Source organism: Aulonocara stuartgranti, assembly GCF_965226115.1.
Source record: "Aulonocara stuartgranti genome assembly, chromosome: 12".
Lineage (NCBI taxonomy): Eukaryota > Metazoa > Chordata > Actinopteri > Cichliformes > Cichlidae > Aulonocara > Aulonocara stuartgranti.
This window is the reverse complement of record NC_138948.1, coordinates 18,282,756-18,306,991: the sequence shown is the minus strand read 5'-3', so window position 1 is coordinate 18,306,991 and position 24,236 is coordinate 18,282,756. Positions and strand designations below refer to the sequence as shown.

General features: G+C 38.4%; 1 protein-coding gene and 2 long non-coding RNA genes across 7 annotated transcripts in view; 2 read left to right on the top strand and 1 right to left on the bottom strand.

Annotated features, from left to right (window-relative positions):
• The window catches only part of LOC309718499 (beta-1,3-galactosyl-O-glycosyl-glycoprotein beta-1,6-N-acetylglucosaminyltransferase-like), a 50,897-nt gene extending 38,191 nt beyond the window's left edge, over positions 1 to 12,706 (top strand). For 4 of the 5 annotated variants that reach the window (XM_082553814.1, XM_082553813.1, XM_082553812.1 and 1 more), the window contains 4 exons: positions 8,748 to 9,076; positions 9,185 to 9,278; positions 9,591 to 9,995; positions 10,114 to 12,706. In XM_082553814.1, coding sequence (XP_082409940.1) covers positions 8,769 to 9,076; positions 9,185 to 9,278; positions 9,591 to 9,995; positions 10,114 to 10,599 — 1,293 coding nt within the window. In that variant the 5' untranslated portion in view covers positions 8,748 to 8,768 and the 3' untranslated portion in view covers positions 10,600 to 12,706. Of the gene's footprint in view, positions 1 to 6,739; positions 6,854 to 8,747; positions 9,077 to 9,184; positions 9,279 to 9,590; positions 9,996 to 10,113 lie in introns of those variants that run through there. The other variant, XM_082553816.1, reaches the window with a different exon arrangement.
• LOC309718506 lies at positions 5,329 to 6,596 on the bottom strand. The gene is made up of 2 exons (XR_014279990.1): positions 6,482 to 6,596; positions 5,329 to 6,099 (listed from the first exon to the last, which is right to left on the bottom strand). It is a non-coding gene; the product is annotated as an uncharacterized lncRNA (long non-coding RNA).
• Positions 12,707 to 14,593: 1,887 nt separating the features above from the next.
• On the top strand, positions 14,594 to 18,954 carry LOC309718505. The gene is made up of 3 exons (XR_014279989.1): positions 14,594 to 16,535; positions 18,541 to 18,640; positions 18,864 to 18,954. It is a non-coding gene; the product is annotated as an uncharacterized lncRNA (long non-coding RNA).
• Positions 18,955 to 24,236: the final 5,282 nt, after the last annotated feature.

The window sequence follows — 24,236 nt, the reverse complement described above, 5'->3', positions numbered from 1 at the left end:
AAATGTTGGTAAATTTAAAAAGGAATTTAAACGTCAGCTTTGACATAGACACAGACTTTATTAATGCCACACTCAGGAAATTCACATGTTACACATGATTTAGCTCACCTGCTAAATCCCCAGAGCAATAACCACATCAGCATCATTAGCCTGAGTGTTGATCCTCCAGGTGAGTGAGTGGAGTTGAGTGAGTGAGTGAGTGAGTGAGTGAGTGTGTGTGTGTGTGTGTGTGTGTGTGTGTGTGTGTGTGTGTGTGTGTGTGTGTGTGATCAGAGGTGAAGCTGCTTTCTGCAAAGTCTCATCAACAACATCTTTAGAAACAAACATCAACAACCAGGAAGAGTCTAAAAGCACTAAATATGAAACAGACCATTTACCATACCCAACACTGAGCTCCTGCACAGTCAGATGGAGTGAAACATAATGTCCCAGTGGTGTTCTGTTGGATTTAGCAGGTGAGCGTTGTTGCCAGTCAAAACCTTTTTTTGGAAACTCTTTACAAGAATCAATGTAATTATTTGTTTTACTTGAATCAAATGTATTGGTTTATATACCTGAAATAAAACTTTTTTTTGGAAACCCGTTACATCAAATAAAACTTTCTTGGAAAAGCATTGCAAGAATCAATCGAGTTATTTGTTTTACCCCATTCAAATCTATTGGTTTCATTACATCAAATTAAATAATTTTGGAAACCCGTTACATCAAATAAAACTTTCTTGGAAAAACTTTACAAGAATCAATGTAATTATTTGTTTTACTTGAATCAAATGTAATGGTTTATATACCTGAAATAAAACTTTTTTGGAAACCCTGTACATGAAGTAAAAGGTTTTTGATCTTGTATGTTCTGGCTTTAATATTTTCAGCTGATAAAGTGAACTTCATACAAACTCTGTGTTAGAAAAATCAAACTGTGTCTCATGCGGGTGTATTGTGACTGCTCCATCACAATGTATAATTTGACTTGTGAGGTACACACAACAAGGCCAACAAGAAAAAGTGAATTAGAGATTCATTACAAAATACAAAAAATAAAAATAAATAGTGCACAAATTTAAAACAAGCAAAACACCTATGCAAGAGTAACTACTAATGATTTACAAATACTTGTCATATACAACCAATACACTCAGAGAATTTTACCATATCAGTATAAAGCTCTCTGTAATTCCTGGACAGTTCGTGAAATAATTTAAAATTAAATCTGCACTTCAGTTAACTATTCTTTTTTAACAACAGGTTTATGTCTTAGATCTACGGATACAGCTAAAACACTCTGCTTGTATAATGCTGTATTCTCTCCCAGCTTATCCTTTTCTCACAACAGGGTGATTCCCAAAGTACGAGTCAATAAAACAATCACTCTAAAAAGCAGAACAGAAAGATAAAGTTGCAAAATAAAAGATTAAGGATTGTGTTTTTATAGCATGTAGTAAACTATCCCCTTTTTCTAACACAGAGTTTGTATGAAGTTCACTTTATCAGCTGAAAATATTAAAGCCAGAACTTACAAGATCAAAAACCTTTTACTTCATGTAACGGGTTTCCAAAAAAGTTTTATTTCAGGTATATAAACCAATACATTTGATTCAAGTAAAACAAATAATTACATTGATTCTTGTAAAGAGTTTCCAAAAAGGTTTTGACTGGCAACAACGCTCACCTGCTAAATCCAACAGAACACCACTGGGACATTATGTTTCACTCCATCTGACTGTGCAGGAGCTCAGTGTTGGGTATGGTAAATGGTCTGTTTCATATTTAGTGCTTTTAGACTCTTCCTGGTTGTTGATGTTTGTTTCTAAAGATGTTGTTGATGAGACTTTGCAGAAAGCAGCTTCACCTCTGATCACACACACACACACACACACACACACACACACACACACACTCACTCACTCACTCACTCACTCACTCACTCACTCACCTGGAGGATCAACACTCAGGCTAATGATGCTGATGTGGTTATTGCTCTGGGGATTTAGCAGGTGAGCTAAATCATGTGTAACATGTGAATTTCCTGAGTGTGGCATTAATAAAGTCTGTGTCTATGTCAAAGCTGACGTTTAAATTCCTTTTTAAATTTACCAACATTTCTGATTTGCGGTTAAGACTGTGACATGTTTTCACCATTTGAAAGCCAGAAGAGTGATCACTCTTGAAGCCTGGTTGCTGCAGAACACTAGGACTACTAGTACTAGTTCTAGTACTACTGCTACTCCACAAAGCACATTGTTCAGGAATTTCACAAATTTGCTTACGTCTAATGTGTTGGCTTACAGGTAAACTTGTTTTGCAGATGGATAGGATGAAAACTTCCAGCATCACATAATGTTTTCCGATCAGTAGGTTTGGAGTAAAAAAGAACTGGACATATATTTGTCTTCTTTGGGCTACTTTTATGTCAAGAAAGTTAACTTATTTAGAACTGTGATCAAGGATAACACATAAACCCTTGCAAATGTGATGGTAAAAGAGTCTAACATCTAGGTGTTACATGGTGTTGCAGGTGATAAAGATCCATAAACTACTTCCATTTGTTTAGAGGTGATTGCCAGTTTTGTTGGGATTTTTAGAGATACAGAGATCCTGTTCTGCTTTACTTTAAAAAAAAAAAAAGGATTTTCAGAGCTGTTGATATATTAATCAGTGTTCATAGAAACATGGATCAACCATGTTTTGACAGTGAGAGTGTTACATTGTGACAGTTTCCATAAAAGTCTGCAAATTCTCTGAACAGGTAGCCATGAAGCAGCCATTTTTTTTTTAAGATTAATTAAACTTAATATTATTTGTATGGCCATATCACAACAACAGCATAGCCTTAAACCAGGTTTGGAGTAAAGAGAACTGGACATATAGTTTCTTTTTTGGGTTACTTTGAAGTGAAGAAAGTTAACTTGTTTAGAACTGTGATCAAGGATAACACGTAAAACGTTGAACGTTTCAATATAAAAAGTGTACAAACTCCAGAAAAGTGGCAACTGAGGTGGCAAAATTGCAGGCAATTTTCACTTAAGTAGAAGTACAGCTGCTAGTGTCAAAAACACTCGAGTAAAAGCTTGATAAAGTATCGGGTCAGAAATGTGCTCAAATTGAGGAAGTCAAAGTAGTAACCTAACTGAACCTTGTGCTATAATAAAAAAATAAAATAATATTAGTAGATAGGACTACAAACTTAGTCTGGTGGTAAAAGGCACAAAGGCCTCAGGGGGACATTTGGCAGCCAGGGTTAGAGCTCAGACACCTGGAGCCTGGGGGTTGGGGCTAACAACACTGACTGGTAAAATAATCTAACATCCAAGTGTTACATGGTGTTGCAGGTGACAAAAAGCCATAAACCACTGTTTAGAGGTTGTTGTGGAAGTTTTCCGTTTAATAAAGCCTGCAGACAAGCGATGAGCGGTAGCTAACATTCTTTAATCAAGACAAAGAACAGAAATCAAGCTTGGTGAGGGACTGCCATCGCTGGGGCAGAGGGTGAGCAGAGTCTCTCACTGAGCCTAGCATGGCTCTCAGTTTTGTCTTTCCCGCAAAGAAAGTTTCACACTGCCTTGCTATCTTTTACAGTGGAGAAAAGACAAAAAGACTCTTCCTGTGGAGTTGTCTGCTTCCCCCCAACTTCCTTACCAGACCCCACTATCTGTTAAACTGTTTAAATGGAGTGTGAGGCAGACATGCTAAAACAGTGACCTAAAAGCATTACCAATAAACAATGGGATCAATACATAAATGAAAGAAATGCAGCTGATAAAAAAGCCATAAACTACTTTCATTTGTTTAGTGGTGATTGCCAGTTTAGTTGGTTTCTTTTTGAGACACAGAGAGTGAGAGATCCTGTCCTACATTACTTTAAAAAAGAAGATATTTTCAGAGCTGTTGATATATGAAGCTCTGAGAATTGAGTGTTGCATTGTGAGAGTTTCAGTAAAAAGCCTGCAAATTATTGCATTTATTTATACTGGAGAGCAAAGAAAAATTAAATTCTACTTGTACTATGGAAAATCAGTTTCATAAAAGCTACATAAACAGAGCTGAAGAAGACTGCGTTTGTAAAACTAGCGGTAACGTGTGAGAATTATAAGTTATAAGACTGTTTCTGCTATCGATACAATTTGTGTTGTTAATCCTAAATGATTCACGGTGACAACATCATAAGAACAAGGTCATTTTACTCCACACACACACATTTGGAAAATCACATAGTTTGACCATAAAAATTCCCAGAATAATTAGTATTTGAGATTGCTGAAGCAACATCACTAAAGAAAAATATCCTTGCATGTCACTTTCGTTTAAAAATATAAAAAATGTGAAGTTTTTTTTTTGTAAAACATAAAAACAACAAAACTTAAGACCTTAAGAATCTCCTTATGAATGTTGTGAATATCTAGATCATTGGTGTTTGGATTTGAGGGTCAACAGGGCGAACACTGAGGCTGGGTATTAGAAATACAACATGGCAACATGAGACATGTTAACTCTGAGAACACTAACATCTAGATTAAGGTGTGAGAGGTAAATACATAACAGAAGCTAAAAAGGAGTTGCTTGTCTCTAGATTAGTTAAAATAAATTGAAAATAAACTGATTTGAACACGTTTGATGCATTATACAAAAAAAAGGTTCATGATATAGTTCACATGATCTAAGCAAGAGTGACTCGGAATCTCAAATGTTAAAGTACACTTACTGATTGTACTTTTACTACATGAGCTAATGTAGATGCTCTAAAAGCACGCTGGCTGAAAAAGAACCACACGTTTGGAGAAACTGTGCTGTAACTTCTCATACTGTGAAGTTTTCTGACAAAAGTGAATTGAAAACTTATGCTGTACAGCTTACTAAGGGGTCCTTTGCTGGGCCATGTGCAATTACACAAAAGAACAAGTTAAATTTCACCATAACACTGACTGGAGAAAAGCCAAATTGGGATTCTAATTGACATTACAACTGAAATCAGTGCTGTGATAGTTAGTTTAAGATCACAACCTGATTTAAAACACAGTCTAACATCAACATTCTTGCCCCTGAAAATAGGTCAGGGTGGCCGAAAAATGTACTTTAAAAATGAGATTTTCTTTTTGTTTCATTGGAACAGTAAAGTACCATTACAAAGAAATGAGTACACCTTTGTAGATATCACTGATATGGAGTTTTTCATGTTTTACATACAGACTTTCTCATTTAAACCATGGTGACTTAAAAGTTTAGCAGCAAGACACTTGTTTCCTTTGTTCCATCAAACATTTCTTTCAGCCATCTGTGTTTATCAGAGCGATATGTGACTAATTTTTTATTGAATCACCAGAAAGTACACAAATACAAGATTAAATATTTTATTTATTTATCAAAGATACATAATTACACATTGATACAATGAATAAGGTGTCTATAAAAATTACACATGGTGTAAGAAAAACATTATAACATACAAATAAGTGTTTTAAGATAATCTGACATACTTTAAAAGCATAAGAATAAAAGTTTTTTTTTTTTTTAAAAATCATGTTCTTTGATGATCACATTACATGTATCACATTTTTTAAAGCATAACGTAGGGTGTTCACAAAAACAGTTTTATGATTACTTTTTCCACAGTGCTTGTATGCCTCTTGCAAAACTATGTACTTATCACCATATGACATAATAACTCACGATTATGCAAGACCAGCCATGAAATGTCCGTCGCTTCATTACAATCATTTGTCCCCGCTGCTGCCCTCAGACCCAGTCTGTGGGGTAAAATTGCTTTTTTGGTGGTTCATAAAAAATATCTCAAAAAGCGATGTTAGTGAGGGGACCAGAAACACTGGGTCGCAGAGCAGTTGGTAAGGACTTGTATATTTCTGGAGAGTCTGCAAAAGCTGTCTTGCTCGTGCTCCTGATTGGATATGTGGAGCCCGGCTCTGATATCTCACTGGTGGCAGCTAAAGGTAGGCATGCCTTGGAGGCGGAGTTGGTCTCGGGCGCAATCTTTCAAACGAGCCTCACGGCATTTCAGGCAACCTCAGGCCGGAAACAACATCCGGTCACTCGCGGTCAAAATCCACGCAGAGCTGGTGTTTCGCAGGGATCAGGTTAACACATCTGGGTCTAAAAATATAAAGAAAAACAAAAAGAGTTTTAAAACACGCAAACTAGCAAAATATCAAAGGAGCATAACATAACAATAACAAGATGATATGAGATACCCGATGAGGCCATGATAGGTGATGTAGACATGTAATGTATAAACCTTTACGGGAGTTAAAAGTGGAGCTTATATATATTTTAAAGTGTATTGTACGTGGGATAGGCTCCAGCGCACCGCGCGAGCCTGAGAAAAGGATAAGTGGAGGCGAATGGATGGATGGATGGTGTATTGTACCTGTTACAAACCATTGTGATATTTATTTATTTTTTTAAATGAAAGGATTGACAGAATGGTAAAAAGGAAAATGCAAAAATGTAGTTAGGGAGGAAGATTAACACTTACCGAATGATATGCGGATAAGGAAAGAGACGCAAGTTGCTGTTGAAATCGGCCGCTCCCTATGCGAACTCGCAAGCAGTCTGAGCGGCGCCAGTTGTTGATACTCTGAAGTCAGATGTCTTCTGGGGGTTCGACGATAGTCTTAACCTCAGCGGGAGATCGTAAAATCAGACCTGGAGCCGATTGGCTAACCGGGGTGCAAAGGGAGCGGTGCAAGGGTTATGTGATTGGCAGCGGGGCGCAGTGAGGCGGAGTTGGTCTAAGGGGGGAATTTTCAAACGAGGTAAGCAGCGCATTCGGGAGCAGAGCGGGGAGCGAACAAGCAGGAAAAAATTGTGCTCTGCAAGAAGTTGTGGATCGGAGATTAAGAGCGAGGTAGAACTTAGAGTGTGGGTTGAATTTTAGAGCTTGCTAGTAAGAGGAGCTTTCCCAATGTTTTTGGATTATAGCGCTTTTTTTTTTTTTTGGGAATAGAGGGGTAGCTAACAAGTTATTCTAGGGTTTTGGAGAAATCGCGGAGAATTTTTTAAAAGGAGTTTTGGCTTTGTTTGGCTGAGCATGAAGGGAGCCGCGGGGCGCTGAATTTGAGAAAAAAGACTAAGGATTTTTTCAGGATTTCCCCTGTTATCGAATATAAGGTTTTGGGAATAGAGGGGGCACCATAACAAGTTATTGTAGGGTTTTGGAGAAAACGCGGAGGGTTTTTTAAGGAGTTTTCCCTGCTTATGTTTCTAAGGAGGGTTAGGGTTAGGGGATCGCGAGTTTTTTCTGAGTATGAGTTTTATTCTAAATCTACAAATGCATATAAATTGAAATAAAGTTTTCCCCCAAGGCATGCAGCATGTGTTTGTGGCCATACTGAACGTTACAAAAGCACAAGTTTAACTAAACAATTTTAATATGGTTTAATACATTTTTAAACACATGAGCACGCAGCCCGAGAGAGCACGGTCCGGAGACACGGGCGCGCCCCCGCGCGGGCGCGCGCACACACACACACTGACCCGCCACCAGATGGCGTTTTTTGAGCATAAAAAAAACCACACAAAATATGAATATCATATTTTTTTATGAATATCATATTTTTATGAATATCATAATTTTATGAGTATCATATTTTTATTACTTAATTACTTCCTACTTCCGGAGCTCATGAATAATTTATTAGGGGTCATAAATCAATTAGGGGGCCATAAATCACTCAGTTTGACATAAGGGGTATAATATCACTCTCTCCCCTCTGTTGGTCTTCCTTGGTCTCTTGTGTTCTGGGGGCCTCTGGATGTCTGGAGTTTTGATCTCCTCCATACCTGCTTCATGCCCTGGAGGACGGGGCTGTGGCCCCCCCACACCCTCTAGCAGATCATTACATGAAGGAACCTTTTAAAAAAAACAAGCGCGTCCATGCTCACAGGTGTACACACGGGTGATCACACCCACAAACTACACCCTTTTTGGCTCCTACCTCAAACCACACAGTGTTTTCTGTTGATCTTATGTGCTGCACAATAATGTTTAATATTTAGTATTTACTGTCATATTCCCATATATCATTGTGATGTTGTTTATTCTATTACTCTTGTTCTCTTCTGCTTGTTTTCTTTTTTCTTTCTCAACAGGTGATCCAGGTGATCGATAGATGCATTTTCTTTTTCTTTTTTTTTTCTGCCCGTTCTGTTTGTTTTTGGTTTTTGCCCTTCTCCCCCGTCCCTCTTCTCAGCTGTTTCTCTTTCCCTCTTTCTTTCTCCCCTTCTTTCCTCCAGTCAAGTCTGTCCCGTATTCAGCAAGTGAAAATAAAATAAACAATAAAAGGTGAATCAAATGGACCATTATGGCAAGGCTGGGATGGTCAATTTGGTAAAGTAAATCCATTGGGCATCTTTCTTTGCCTTTAGACAATAATTCTGATGGCAAAAGAGCCAAACGGGACAGGCAAAAAATAAATAAATAAATAAATAAAATAAGGAAAAATATCTTAGAGCTCATATTTTGCTCCCACACAAAACACAAACAACTTTTAAAAAGCTAAAATACATTTTTTTTATTGTTGTAAGTTGAAGTGTATTTCATTTGGATGCTATCTATCTTAATTTCATCTCTTCGTTCCAGGTTGTCATAATGGATGGACTGATCTGCCCCTTATCATAAATTCTTATCAACATATCAACATATTAGCAAACATTAATCATTATATTTATTTTATGATTTCATAGATGTCTGTCTGACATTTTTTGCAGCTCTCACACACTTTAATATTGTTGTATTTCAGATTCTCCTCTTATTGTAAATAATGTGGTTCCTAAAACGAGGCTGGCGGCTACAATTATTACAGTTCATCGCTGTACTGGGATCACTATGGATGCTTTCACTACTTATTCCACTGAAAAGAGGTAGACGTACTGCCTACATTCTCAGGTATCAAGGGCAAGAGTACACCAATATTGATGAGAGCCCAGAGAAAGTTTGCAACTGCTCAGCGATCCTGCAGGGAGAGAAGGAGGCATTGCTGAAAGCAAAATTACTGACCATCACCAAAGACTTCCAGAAGATTATTCAGATCTCTGATGAGTATTATATTAATGCAACCCAAAACTGCAGGTTTGTTGCTCTAAATGGGAGCTTTCTGTAACTCTTTAACTCTTAGTCATGATTTAAATACATGGCCTTCCAAAACAACATTACTTCTTCAAAACTGTGAATTTACAGGAAATTCCAAACAAGCAGGAAATACATAACATTCCCATTAAGCAAGGAAGAAGAGGAGTTTCCGCTAGCTTACTCAATGGTTGTACATCACAAGGTATGTTTTTTCTCTAATTTTGCAGTGGTCAAATTGGGAATTGATAAAATTCATAATGCTTAACATCTTTATTAGATTACATATACATATATATATATACTGTATATGCAACTTGAATAACAGATTCACCCAATCGGATTAAACTGTTTATTTGTCACACTGGTGATCTTGGTGTTTTATAATTTCATATTATAATGGATATGTCACATTTCTGCTTTAGTTTTGATCATTCATTAAATAACCGTTAAAGCGTTCAATAAACCAACCAGGCAAAAACATTTCTCAAAGAGAACTAAAGTGTTTTATCTTTAGGTGCAGAACTTTGAGCGACTACTGCGAGCTATCTACACACCTCAAAATATTTATTGTGTCCATGTGGACAAAAAAGCACCGGCCTCAGTCTTTATTGCCATCAATGCCATTACTTCCTGTTTCCCAAATGTGTTCATGGTCAGCAAGACTGTGGATGTGGTCTACGCTGGATGGACACGTGTACAGGCTGATCTTAACTGCATGGCTGATCTCTATAACACCAGTACAACATGGAAATACTTCATCAACCTCTGTGGTCAGGATTTCCCTCTAAAAACTAACTTGGAAATTGTGCAAGCTTTGCGTTCACTGAAAGGAGGTAACAGTTTGGAGTCTGAAGAAATGCCTCAAGGAAAGAAGAAGAGGGTGATGAATGTTTACCAAGTAGTTGATGGACAAATCCAGGTACTTCTTTGGATATTTCTTGTAATGTATGATGTAGCTATTATCAATTCTCTTTGCTATTCTAAAAACCTTCAACTCAGACTGACTCCCCATCATGTTAACTTTTCAATTGTCCCAGCCAATAGGAAAAACAAAGGATCCAGCTCCCTTCAATCTCCCTATACTATCAGGAAATGCCTACATTGTGGTCAACCGAGGTTACATTCGCAGTGTGTTGGAAGACAAGCGAATACGGGCCCTCATTGAGTGGGCCAAAGACACCTACAGTCCTGATGAGTTTCTGTGGGCAACAATACAACGAATGCCTGGTGTTCCTGGTTCAACATGGCCCAACCCTAAATTTGACATGACAGACATTAATGCAATTGCACGGATGGTGAAGTGGCAGTGGCACGAGGGGTCAGAGGATTCTCTGCAAGCAGTATACCCAGAATGTAAAGGCCATCATGTCAGATCAATATGTGTGTATGGTGCTGGAGACCTGCAGTGGTTGATTGAACAGCATCACCTTTTTGCCAATAAGTTTGATACAGACAGAGATCCCATTGCTATCTACTGCTTGGAGAAATATCTGAGACACAAGGCACTGACTGAGTTAGTTTAGGTGAAGTGTTAATTATCTATTATAAATGACAATTCTATTAGATACTAAAACTATAAACACATTCTTGGATAGCATTGGATCATAATTGTCATGTGGAGATAGATGTGTTATGAAAGTTGAGGATGTACGTAAAATATTAATTTCATTATAGGTTTTTTTTTAAACTCTGCACGTCTTTTAATGTTTATTAAAAATTTAATTACCATTACCTATGTTTATATTTCAGCAGACAAACGTTACTAATCTAGCATGGCGTGTGAAAGTTTCATAACCCAATGGAAAAACTCCTTGTGGCTTGCATAGATACAAATACGAAATATTATTAGTTTCGAAATATTCTGTAAATTCAATTTTATTTACATGACCTTAAATCACAATAACGGTTGCCAATATTATAGAAACAACCCCAACAATCAGATGACAGCCTAAGAGTGAGCTCATGGCAACATTTTTAACAGGAAGAAACAGCCTTAGGAAGGAGTGGCCAACAGCTACGTCTGATTAGGGTGTGAAAGGAAGGAGACAGAGACAGAGATTGAGAATGAATACCATGTACGCCATAAAGAAAGATGTACAAATAAATAAAAGTGATATGATCTAACCTAACTCTCTAAATAATAGACACAGTAAGAATAACTGTCTTGCATTCATGCATGCATACACACACACACACGCACGCACATATGTTCAGTACTAGCACACTTCCCTGATTTTGGGTGTGCGTGTCAGAGTAATTTCAAACTAAAAGCATTACAAACAACTTCTGTTACAGAACAATACAACTCTGCTACTTTATTCTTACAGTGACATAAGGGGTGACAACACTGTAAACACTTAATATAAATATTGACTGAGGGTTAGGGAGTGCAACATAATGTGAAACATTGCTGTATATGAGTGACCCACACCTTCATAATTTCAGCTGGTGTCGTCAAAGTATTTGGATGTTCAAACACAAATGTAAGACAGCACACAAGAATTAATATAACAAAAAACATCACCAAATAACATACTGAATTTATTTTGTTTTTTAATTTCTGTATTACATGTATAAAGACAAATACTTCATCTATATTGAATTTTAATTAGTAAGTGGCATCAGGTGACATAATTTAATTTAAAAATTATTCAATAAATTTCTTTAAACTAAATTACATCTCCTGTAAGCTTACTGTGCCTTCTGCTCATTTTTGTTGTTTTTTAGATGGGATGGTGGTACTACTCAAGAGCATCACTGTGGCTTTTGAAAATGCGCTATTATAATAACCCAGAGTTAATTATCAATACATATTTGTTGTTAACACATGTTTGGTACAAGCCAATAACAAGACAATCTGAGCTGCATGGTTGAAATAAAAGATGAAGTAAAAGAAAACAAACGTGGAACATAATCAAGTGCTGAGAGTACTGTATTACAGTATAAAGCGTTTTCCTTAAGCACACCACAGTCTCTGCAACACAACCATAGTATTACTGTATATTCAACACGCTCAGATCTGAATTGGATTTTTCTATTTTTTTCTCTTCAGGGAGAAAAGAAGAAAGGCAGCAGCCAAATAACTTACAACACAGCTGAGGTCCCCTCGTGAGAGGGAAATAAAGAAGGAAAAGAAATGAATGAGACTTATTCACAGTAAAACATTGTCGCATGGGTGTGACTTATTTACAGACTGTTTGACTTAAACTGATTTTCACCATGTCAAAGAAATATTTGGTGAATGAGATGTCAAATTCAAAACTTTGAAAAAAAGTACGTTTTATATAGCAGGTCAGCAATAAATATGACATTTAATCAAAATACAGAAGGCTAATCTGTTGTGTTTGGATGTTGTATAGTCTGGAAAGGTTATGTAAAGCTGTTTAACATTACCATTAAATATCTTGGGTTCTACTATTACATCATCATCATCATCATCATTACAGATGAACTACTTCTCATGTTGGCATCCTGTTTGACTGGAACAAACACATTTTCTTTTTCCTCCTCCTTCTTCTTCTTCTTCTTCTTCTAATGTGGACAAACATTTCCTGGTTTGAAATGGGAGCAGCTTTACTCTATTAAATGGAAGCAGTGGAATACTTACATATCACTTACTTTGGTGCTCTTTCCTGCAATTCTGTGTGGAGAGCAAAAGTAAGTGAGGCACTATACTGTCAGTAGATGTGGGAAAAAAACAGGATTAATTGACAAAAAGAAAAACAAGGTGAGAATTCAAGATCAAAGCAAGGTACTGCAGTACATGGGGTGTAACAGTTTTTCTAAAATGAGTCAATATTTGACACTTAAACAAGAGAATAGATAAGAAGTGGTGTTATGTGGTCTTTTACAGAAAGGCAAGCAGAGATGACAATATGCACACTAACAAACACTCCTTCATCCTTCATTTCCCTGTTTAACAAGATAACATTTTTAAAACAAGCCATTTTTGCTGTCTGTCTGTACTCTACGTGGATGTCTTTACTTTCCTGCACTCCTTCCTGCATGAAGAATGCTACAATAATATTACTACACCTCACCACACATAAAATTTTCAATTTAATTGCACATAAAATTTAGTGGCTGTCCTGTGAGGACCATATATCTATTGAAAAATTGTTGTTCATCAGCTCAGAAACACAGGCCTACATCTTGATTTTCAAAGAACATTAAAATATATGAAACCTTTTTTAAATCAGCTAAATCATCAAGTCCATTTGTTCACTTTATTAGTTTCGTTTGCAGTTATTTCATTAATATAATTCATTAATCATTTTATTTAAACCTAACATTGATATTATGAGGCGCACACATAATAGCATTGTGTGGTTTTTCTAAAAATGTTTTCTGTTATATTAATTATGTTTCTCTTTCTCTGAGTTACCTGGTTTGGGGCGGTGGCTGTTTCCTGTCTAGGGCAAAAGGCGTGGCTGAGGATGAGAACAAAATGCCTGCTCAGCAGGACCGACCATGTTCTATCAGAAACAGGGGTTTTTTTTAGGTTTACTTATGTTGTTCTGTGCTTAGTATTAGTTTGTGTTTTTGTTTCCCCCTTTTGTGTGTAAATGGTTTGGCCAAACCACTATAAACCTACCCTCCTGTGTCTTTGTAATTAGTTTAGTTTGTGAGTTAAGTTGTCTCCACTTTGTTTGTTTAAGTTTCTGGAAGTTACTTTTTGTAGAGTTATATTTAGTTGACCTCTTTTATGGGCCCGCTAATTATGTTTTTGAATTTTGCCTTTTGAACTTTTTTAAGGGTTAAAATAAAGAAAACCAATTTTGAAGACATTTTTTCCTGTACCTTCTGTGCCTTGGCTGCTTGGTCCTCACAGTGACATGTTATAAAAATATTAATAAGAACAAATGTGGAGTTTGGCAAAACAATTAATTTAACTTCTTACGTTCAGATATCCTCTTAGATGTTAATCCTAAAGTGCTCCTGAGCCTGCACCTCTTCAACTTGCCTGTTTTATTAGACCGGGCATATTCACAGCTGACGTCCTCTCTCCATCATTGTCAATGTTTGTCGTGCTGATAACTAAAGAAGTTATTGACAACTTTTTCAAGCTACATCTTCTTTGCATGATATTGGCCAAATATCGATAGCATCAATACCAACACTATTATCAGTATCTAACTGACACTAACGCAATTGTATTGATACTTTGTTTCTGTTCTCAAATTCTAGTATGTATCCAATTGAACTGTGTTAAATACATTTTATTATAATTTTCATTTAAAAAATACACCTCAAATTTGCACATTGAAAATTTTCTGAACCTTTTTCTGTTGACTGTCACGTTGATTCATTATTATGGAGCGCCAGGACTGCCATAATGAATTAATTAAATGTGGCAATAATTAATTAAAATTGGAATTAATTAATTAAATAAATAGTTATGACACATTTAATTAATTAATTATTGACACATTTAATTAATTATTTATGTATTTCACATTCTAATTAATTATTGACACATTTAATTAATTCATTATTGACACATTTAATTCATAACATTCATACACATTCACACTGGAGGCATTGGAGAGCAACATCGGGTTAGTATTCTTCCAAAGGATATCTGGAATGCAGACTGTAACAGACTGGGATCAAAACTTCCAGTTAGTAGCTGACCTGCTCTACCACCTGAGCTACAGCCACCCCTAAACCTTTAACCGTTTTAAACAACAGATGCTGACAAGTCCTTTAAAGAGAAGCACATTTACATTCCAGGTCTCCAAAAAATTATTGTACAATGTAATCACACCACTGTCTTTTGGTGGTCATTAAAATGTGTTCAGAATTTGGCAAATGCAAGATGATTCAGCTCACAAATCACATTGCTCTGCCCAAAATAAGATCCATTATAGGTTAAAAGTATCGGTACATACTGCCCTTAATTTACTTGGTGTTAAAGCCCTGTTCATTTTTTTGTTGTTTTTTTTTACAATACAATTGCAACTTGTCAGCACAAGCTTGACTGCTACCACTTGAAGATGTCTCCACACCCATTCAATCCAGGTTCAGTGGTGCTCAGGTGTGATAAGATGGGACAGTTTTTGACCATATATCGCAAAGCTCTGTCCTCCACTCTACTGTCGGACCTGCGGTTTATCCACAATGCGCATGTGAAAACCACCAGAGAAAAGCTGCTTAAAAGGGAGATGGACACACCCTCAAAACAAATAATCTCAGTTTTCAGCGACATCCAACTACGACCATATGGCAGCAATGTAAAGGATGGATCCACATGTTAATTGACGGGAGGAGATTTACGATAGCGCTGTCTGAGAAGAAAGGAAAGAGATCGCTTTACTTTAAGGTCAACGGTAAGACAGTCAAATGTCAGTGAAAGGTTAAAAAGCATAAGAAAATTAATGAAGGCTTTTCAGAGAGATTTAGACAAAACCAAAGAGTATTTTCAATATCTAAGGAGAATGAGTGTACAATTTTCAGATACTATTCATCTGTAGACATTTTTATACCTTTTTTAAAGACTCATCATGCCAAGATATGCCTGTGAAATGGTGGGATTGTTGGGATTTTTTTTAAGGTTCAGCTAGAGAAACTGGAGCAAATTATGTGTCACTGTTGAGTCATTGTTAACTGGTTTTCTGTGCATTCACACAAAAGATCCAAACTAGTCCAACTAGTCTAGTGTTACATTATATTTACTGTAATGAACCGCTGATCTGTACCATAAGTCATCCTTGCGGGGGTTGTCGGAACCAATGGCGTGTCCAGCGGGGTGGCCTGGGGGTGCACAGGCCACCCCCCCCAACCAGACTGGCCACCCCAGGTGCCACCCCAAAGGCAAAACAATAAAATTCAATCAAATATCAAATGTCCGATTATGTTTTCACGGTGAAGCTCAGATATCCGATTGTAAGTGAATGCAGCATCCTTCTGCGCTATGTGCATCACGTTAGCAAAGGTAGGAGAGCCAAGCGCGAAAGACGGCACTGCAGGAAACAATTTTTCGGTGAAAGAAAATGAGGACAGAATAAATGTCACGGTAAGTAATATTAAGTTTGTTGAGTTTAGTAAACTTCGGTGAAATTAGAATACCAAGGAAAAAATAACACTTAAAGAATTATTGCAGCCGTGGAATATTTCAGACAGTTTGCTGCTGTGGGGAGCTAACATAAGAGTTATGAGTTATAAGATGTAATCTAAGTCGTAACATTGCTGTATGGAGCTGCAGATTTGGTTGCAGGTTAACATCGCTGGACTGGCCATCGGGCTTATTTGACTTATTTTTTATTTTTTTTGTAACGGCATGAACAATGAGAGGTGGTGGATTGGCCAGATGCAGGTCGATGTGTAGAAATAACTCCGTTGTTTGGTGGTGGCTATGGCGGGGCTTCCACAGAGGCCAGCAGGTGGATGAGGGAAGGGGAGGCAGGAGGAGAGCCCCGAGGCAGCCGCCAGTCCGAGTGTCAGGTGAACTGAACTTCAGGTAAGAAGTTATGACCTGCAGTCTCTCTGGGTCAGATATAAACCAAGTTTAGGTGGAGTTTATTTTAGTTGTGCTGACTTTTTACCGTCAGTTGCAATAACTCATACTGCGTTCTAGCCAGCTTGATGGAGTTTTTAGGTGGGTGGGTGCTATGATGTTACTGATAGTGAACTTTATTTTATTCATAAGGTTAGTTAGTAGAGTTGCCAACGGCTCCTTAAAAAAATGGAATGGTCCCTCATTCAGAGAAAATATTACACGTTTCGTATTGAGCTGAGAAGAGACGCAGTTTGTCCCGAACTTCAGCTAGGATGGAAAAAGACACAAAGCTGGATTTATTCTGTCGTTATGCGGCACAGCTGCTTCTTCTCTCATTCTCTCCCCCTCCCTCTCCTGTTGCTACTTCAATCATGAAACTGATCAATGATCAGCTGATCGGCTTTTCTCTCTTGTTTATTTATCGCCCACTTTGCGCCAGAAAGAGGAAACCAGCGGATGTCGCGCTAAACAACAGCAGCACGTTTAAGCTTGATCAGCTGTTGTTAGAATGTATTTAATATTAATTTCTAGTATCAGCTGATGTTTGCTGGAGCCACAGCTGTAAAGCTGCTGGTCATGATGTCAGTTTGGATATGTGGTGAGAGGGAAACATGAAACCAGGAGATGTCCTTACTGAATCATCAGAGCTGAACAGGTGATGGAGAAACAGGTTTACCTTTTAGGTGACATGAATGAGTTGAAGTTATGAACTGTTTCTGAGAGACAAATAACACCAGGATCCTTTTTTATGTAGCTGACAGCTGGTAACTGTGCAGGGGCGGGTCTAGCAAAGTGTTGCCAGGGGGGCAGGTAGGGCATTAACAGGGAGAGGGGGGCACAAAGAAATACTTTTCTTTCTTATTCTCATTTAAAATATCTAGCTTTTATTAAATAATTATCTAAATCTTACAACCAAAGTTTTTATCTGACGTAAAATGTATAGAAATCATACATATACCAACAAGACTGTACATCACTGTCACCACAGCGTTTGTTTTCATTCAAAGGCTTTATGGCTTTAATACCTGGTGGGTCGGTCTGTAGTCAAAATGCCCGATTTTCTGTCCCAGTCCAGCCCTGCAGGTTATACTGGCAGTGTCACCATGCCAGCTGAATGTATTTCATCATCAGCCAGTGCTGTTCTTTATCAATATTACCAAAGTTTACCATAAGGCAGCATAGAAAGTATTTACTTGCTTTCAGGTTTTATTCAAATGTTAGTCTTTTCAGTTGTTTCTCCACTTTTTTCCTGTTTCAAAATCAAACACCAGTTTGTGAGAAGATTATCTTCTTTTTTTAACAGGCAGAGAAAGTTTTGCATTGGCATTGGCTAATTTGTCAATTGTTTGTTACAAATGTTCGTATTTTAATATTCAAAAATGTTTTTGCCCAAAACATATGTGCACTATATGTCAGTAAAAATGCTATGCAAATATTGCTGTCCTTGAATGCTGAGTAAACACTGACAAAGCACTGATTGTATCTCTTGTACTTTATCAACGCAGTATCTAAAAACTTTGCACCGTAGTGGTTAAAATCTCATTCTAATAAGAGTTAAAAGTGCATTTGGTTATTAGGTTTATAGGATTATTGAATTATGGTTAATGGTTGGTAGAATTTTTTTTTTAAAAACATTATCTGCCAATTAAATCTGCCACCCTTCTCCAAATCTGTGCCCCTACCTGGCCCCCCCAACAAAAATTTTCTAGACACGCCACTGGTCGGAACTGTATGCGCAGTCGCACTAAGGACAGATGTGCTCAGAGGCATGCCCCGTAACGTGTATAGAGCAGTCTGTCGCGGCAGGAATAAGTTGTACAAAGTCCATGTAAGTTACGATAATACTTTGATAAGTATGATAAGTGTGTTTCTAATGTAAGGTATGTTGCTGTGTTTGTATTGTGAGCTATCTGAAAACGTTTTTATTCTGTATTTACGTTACTTACATCCATGTGCTATTTTTTAGCTAGACATGTGTGTCATGCAAGCTAGCAGCACCCCATGAGAAACGGGCCGAAGTGTTTAAGTGTTCACCGGAGTTTTGCACCCTTGGCAAGCGGACTGAGGTATGTGATGAGAGATGATCTGTTGTTATATTTTATTTAACTGAACTGTGTAATCCCTTGATGCTGTTTGAAGTAACCCCTTTTGTTTTATTTAATCTGTGACTGTATATCTCAGAATTACTTGTTTGAACTTGCCTGAATTAACTTAAGCTCATTGTTGTTATTGCTCATTGTTATAGTTCAAAAGGTACTGTACGGGTATCAATTTTTTCTTATTTTATAGTTTTCACGGTGCTCAACGTCCAGAGAATGAGCCGTGTGTGGTGAGGAAATAAATGGCTGCACCCGTTAGAGACTCTTCTGTCGTTCTTGATGCCAAGGGCTGCTACAGTGAAAACTCATCGCTGCCTTGCAGCCATCTACACTCATCTTGTTCTTTCGTCGAACTGTGAGTAAAGGAGTGTATCGCATCATCCAGAGACTGCTGGATCAATAAAGGAGTCAAAATAAGGACATTATAAATACAATGTCATGCACACCTTCATCTTGTAAGCTGTGTGAGCAAATGATCTTCAACATGGCAGTCTAAAGTAATGCAAGAAAGACAGACCTCTTCTGTATTTAACACAGTAGCATGTAAAGTTGTGATGCTGAATATCCCACATTTCTTGCATCAGAATGTCTAAGACTGAATCTGGGCTTATGCTATCAGTTGTACTTCTGCAAAAACTTAAGTGGCAAATTGTCTGATTTGAGGGCATCATCAGTATTATTTGGGTTTTGTTGCCAGTCTGTGAGGTTAAAGGTGTAAATATCTAAGTTGAGTGTTAATAAGTTTGAAACCACCACTCAACCCATTTGAGTTCAGATATATACACTTAAAAGGGCAGGTGCAACAACCCAAAAATAAAATTAATAATAATGTTGTCCCCTGTTGAAGAAATAGACAAATCTACAGAGGCACAAGAGGCCAGGTCCAGCTCCAGAGAGCGAAGACTAACAGAAAAGGGGCAGGAGATGCATGAACAGGAAGCCAAGAAAAATGAAAGGTCATTTAGCAAGGCATATGAGTCCTGGAAGGAGTTAGCAAGAGGAGTTAGAACAAAGCTGAAAGGTTTCTGCTCAAACGAAGACCTTGTTAGAACACAAACGGACATTAAGGCTAAAGAAGCATTAATGCATGAACTGTATGAGCCTATCCGACGTAATCATACTTCTACTCCAGATGTTGTCAAGAAAATGGATGCGTGTGTTGCCCTAACAACAGAAATTTGTGATCTCATTAGTAAACGACTAGAAGATATAGATAAGACTTTTAATGACAGGCTCGAGAAGGAGCGTGTAAGGATGATATTAAGTAAGGAGGAGTATGGATCTGTTTTTGGGAAAACTGAAACAGAAACAGTTATTTCAGAGCATTCAAAGGGCTCAGATTCATACTCTGGAGCCACCTCTACGACTTCTAGCAAACGTGTGGATGCCGAAGCTGACCTTGCAGCTAAACTAGAACAGGCGAAGGCAATGCAACGAATACATGAACAGCAAGCCAAGTTGAGTAGCTTAGAGCATGAGTGGAAAATCAAGGAAGCACAAATGATTGCAGAAATGACAGCAAAGCTAGAGGAAGAGAGAACTAAACTGCAACAGCTACAGGCAGAAAATGAGGTAAAAGTAGCAGCAGCCAGAGTGAGAGCTTACAACAACTACGATGGATTGGAAAGCCTTAAGTATGAAGCAGATGACAAATTACAACTTGATAGCCAAATCATTGAATCTCAGAATCCATTGAATCCACAGGCTGAATCATTTCGACCTCAGTGTGCACCACCTGAGATTTTGCAAAATCAACAGGAGGTCAGCTTAACACAGGAGCTTGCAAGCTTGTTCGTCTCCAACCGTCTGCCTGCACCTGAACCCACAGTGTTCACTGGTAACCCTTTAAAGTTTATAGACTGGAAGATATCCTTTATGGCATTGATTGGCCACAAACCCCTCCCTGCAGGTGAAAAAATGTTGTACTTGAAAAGTTATCTTGCTGGTGAGGCACGGAAGGCGGTCGAAGGATTCTTCTATCGAAACTCAGAAGATGCATATCAGGGTGCCTGGGAGATTCTTCAGGAGAGGTATGGAAGTTCATTTGTCGTCCAAAAGGCTTTCAGGGATAAACTGATGAAATGGCCAAAAATAGCTCCCAATGACCCAGTAGCCCTCAGAGAGTTTTCAGATTTCCTTCAAAGTTGTGCTGAGGCCATCCCTCATGTTAAAGGGCTGGCAATTCTAAATGATGGTGAAGAAAATCATAAACTTCTCAAAAAACTGCCCGAATGGCTGGTACGCAGATGGGGTCGCGTTGTTGTGGATGAACTAGACAGATGTCAAGAGTATCCACCATTTGCTCATTTCACCAGATTTCTACAAAGGGAAGCTAGAATAGCCTGCAACCCCATTGCTTCTCCCTTTTTATTAACCACTAAAGTAACAGATGAAAGGCTTCCTAAGAGAACCAAGGCACTCAGCACCAATGCTCAAGCTAAGCACTCTGCAGGTAAACCAGGGACCTTAATTTCAAAGCCAAGACCACCATGCTTCGTCTGCAACGATGAAACGCACGGTGTCGCCAAGTGCCCAACCTTTGCCACAAGGCTTCCTGATGAAAAGAGAGCTTTCATTCGTGAAAACCGTCTTTGCTTCGGCTGTTAGGTTTGTAGCTTGAACCCATCCGCTGGAACGTTGAAGACAATATAATTACACTGCTAAGCAAGACACAAATAGGCAAAGTTCTTCATGTTACTCGTGCACGGGAGAGAACCGGACAACCGCTTGACTCCAGTTGGTCTCGTCCGTCCTCCCGTAACACTGTCCTTTTATTGAGGTTACATGAATATGCATAGGTTCATTAACATACGACGTCTACATACAAACAAAGAGTACCTTGCCTGTGTGTGTGTGTGTGTGTGTGTGTGTGTGTGTGTGTGTGTGTGTGTGTGTGTTGCTGATCAAAGGGTCAAACGTCCTTGGTCAGGAAGAGGGTAGCCTCCCCCTCACCCTAGATGGTTCATCCTAGATAACACGGTGAGGAAGTCCTGCAGTTCATCTAAACAAAGAGCACTTAGACTAGAACAGACGTAGCTACGTTAATCCTACCATAAAACAATAAGACACGGTATGACCTCTCATGCTCCCAAAGTGCTGTCTAATACACACAAAGTTTGCAGACTATCAAGGATCAAAACCTCTACCAATCTACAACTAATTACAAAACTCTAAGCATATATAAGTAAATATTTCTAAGCATAAATGACAATCAACAATACAAATCTAACATTTCCCCCCTTTTTGACCTTTATGCCTGAAAAGTTCCCAGGTATGAATACCTCATGTCTGACAGTTTCAATGCAAACCTTTTTATACTCAGCATATGTCAAATCACCCTAAATTACTGAAAGGTACACAGTTTAATAAATGTATTAGCAGTTACCCCATTCATTGAGCTCATCTTATGGCAAACTGCATCTTACGAGCAACCAAAGAAATTGTTAATTTAATAGTGAAACTAAAAAAGTAACATTTTCAAAAACATCTCAGCTTGGTGATGCTTCCTCCGGGTGTGCAAATCACATGTCTCTCTGCAGAGTGGTTTGAGTTCTGCAGGGCGTCATGAATGTCTCTTCTAGTTGTTTCGTTGTCCATAGGACCAGAGTCCAAATGTATGTAGAATAAACATTCAAACATACCAGTTAGTTTTGTTGTTTGTCAACATGGGTCTCAGCTATTTCCAAAGCTGCAGACCTCTCAGCACTCTAGTTTTATGGCCTCCCATCACCTCACTTCAGGCCTTCATCCTGCGAGGGGGATATTTATGACTCCTTAATTGTCCACGCTCTGCAGAGAAACACCTCTGTGGAAAGGGTGCTGGGTTCCGTCATCTTACTGCTGTTATGATCCCAGCAGCCTTCAGAGTGTCATCGTATGCACAGTATAGTGGCACAGCATTAGGTGTTGTTCATAGGAAACTGCTGTCATCACCACCATAGCTTCTGGTTCCTGTGCTTTCATAGAATCATGATGTCATCCCCGAACTCCTTCTGCGCTGTCGATGGAGCTTGGCACACTCCCCTCATCCCACGAGTTTTCATGTTCCAACGCTGCTGAAGGTTTAAGGCAGAGCACGTCGTACACCTTAGTTGTCTTCCTCAGCGTCAATATTGAATCTTTCATTTTATTTAAAATCTCCTGGAAACTCAGTAGCACAGCTCTCTGTGTGATGTCTGCTGTACTGAAGATGATCTCTGATCCTCCTGAAGCCTCTCTCCTGGCCTCAGCTCCCATCTTGTGGACGATCCTCTCCTCTATTTTGCAGGCAGTTTCATGGTCCTTGCTGTGGCTCCAAGGTCTGATCTCATGATGGGCCCCAACCAGCTTGACCTTTGACCTCAACCACTGCCTGGCTGTCGGCTATGCCTGGAATGGTTCACGCTTCTCACTGGGCCTCTGAAGATTTCTCAGGAGATTACTGCTGCACCTGTATTTCCTTGCTAAGAAGAAAAACTTCTATTTGGAGAGCATGTCAACAATCATCAGACCACATTCTTTAGTTCAGTGAACTTCACTTATAGGCCATCAAAGCCTCATCTGAACATGGGTGCACCACTTGCATAGGTTTAATACTTGTAAATAAACGGCTAATCACACAAATCACTGCAACAATAATAGTAAACATTGTTTAATGTTAATCCTTGCACTCCACCTCTTGACGCATGGACATTCCCATGCGTCAACTCACCAAACCCGGATCCCTGTCTTAAAGAAAAAGATTAGCTAGAACATGTCCCAGGCAACATCAGGGCACCTCCTCCGGAGTAGCTCCGTAACCCTGCAATAAAAGATGTTAGCGTGCGTTGCATATTAAGTTTGCTTAACACCTGGCTCTCCCAGGAGCCTGCATACACACCATCACGGCCTGGAAAGCAAAATCTGGAAGTGAAATCAAACTTCATACCTGTAAACAATTGTATCATAAGAGTAATAAGCATTCAACATCAGCAAGACAAGTGTCATGTGCAGGTTTTCTCAAATCAGTAACTACAACTATTACCCTAATTCACCTCAGACATGGATTATCCCATGTACTCTGTTAACATTAATGTAATCAGTGACTTCTCTTAAGCAAAGTCACTCCACTCATATATTATTATTATGGGTTCAAAAGTGGCCAGCAAATGAGCCCATAATAAACTATTCCATAAATACCGTAATCTCTTATTTGTTTTACCCATGTCACTTGTCCGCTTCAGCTGAATCTACTACAGCATTCTCAAAGAAACAAACATTAGCAATACACATTGACTGTGGTCAGACGGAGGTCAGACACAGGTCAACGGATTCTAGAGGTGCCATAAAACACCATAAAGTTAACACTCGCTGTGGAAACAGTAACACTGGTCTCATCACAGTATGTCTCAAACTATATTAATTTCTCCATCAACATATGCCTGTAACTACAGTTTTCTTCACACATAAACCCAGAAATCTTGTAGTAGAGAAACATTAGCCAGTATTCCTATAAATCACATGATCAAACACATGAAGAACCACCGTAATGCTGTAAAAACGAAAATGCAAATGTTAGCGCTTGCGCAGGCGTATGCATACTTTG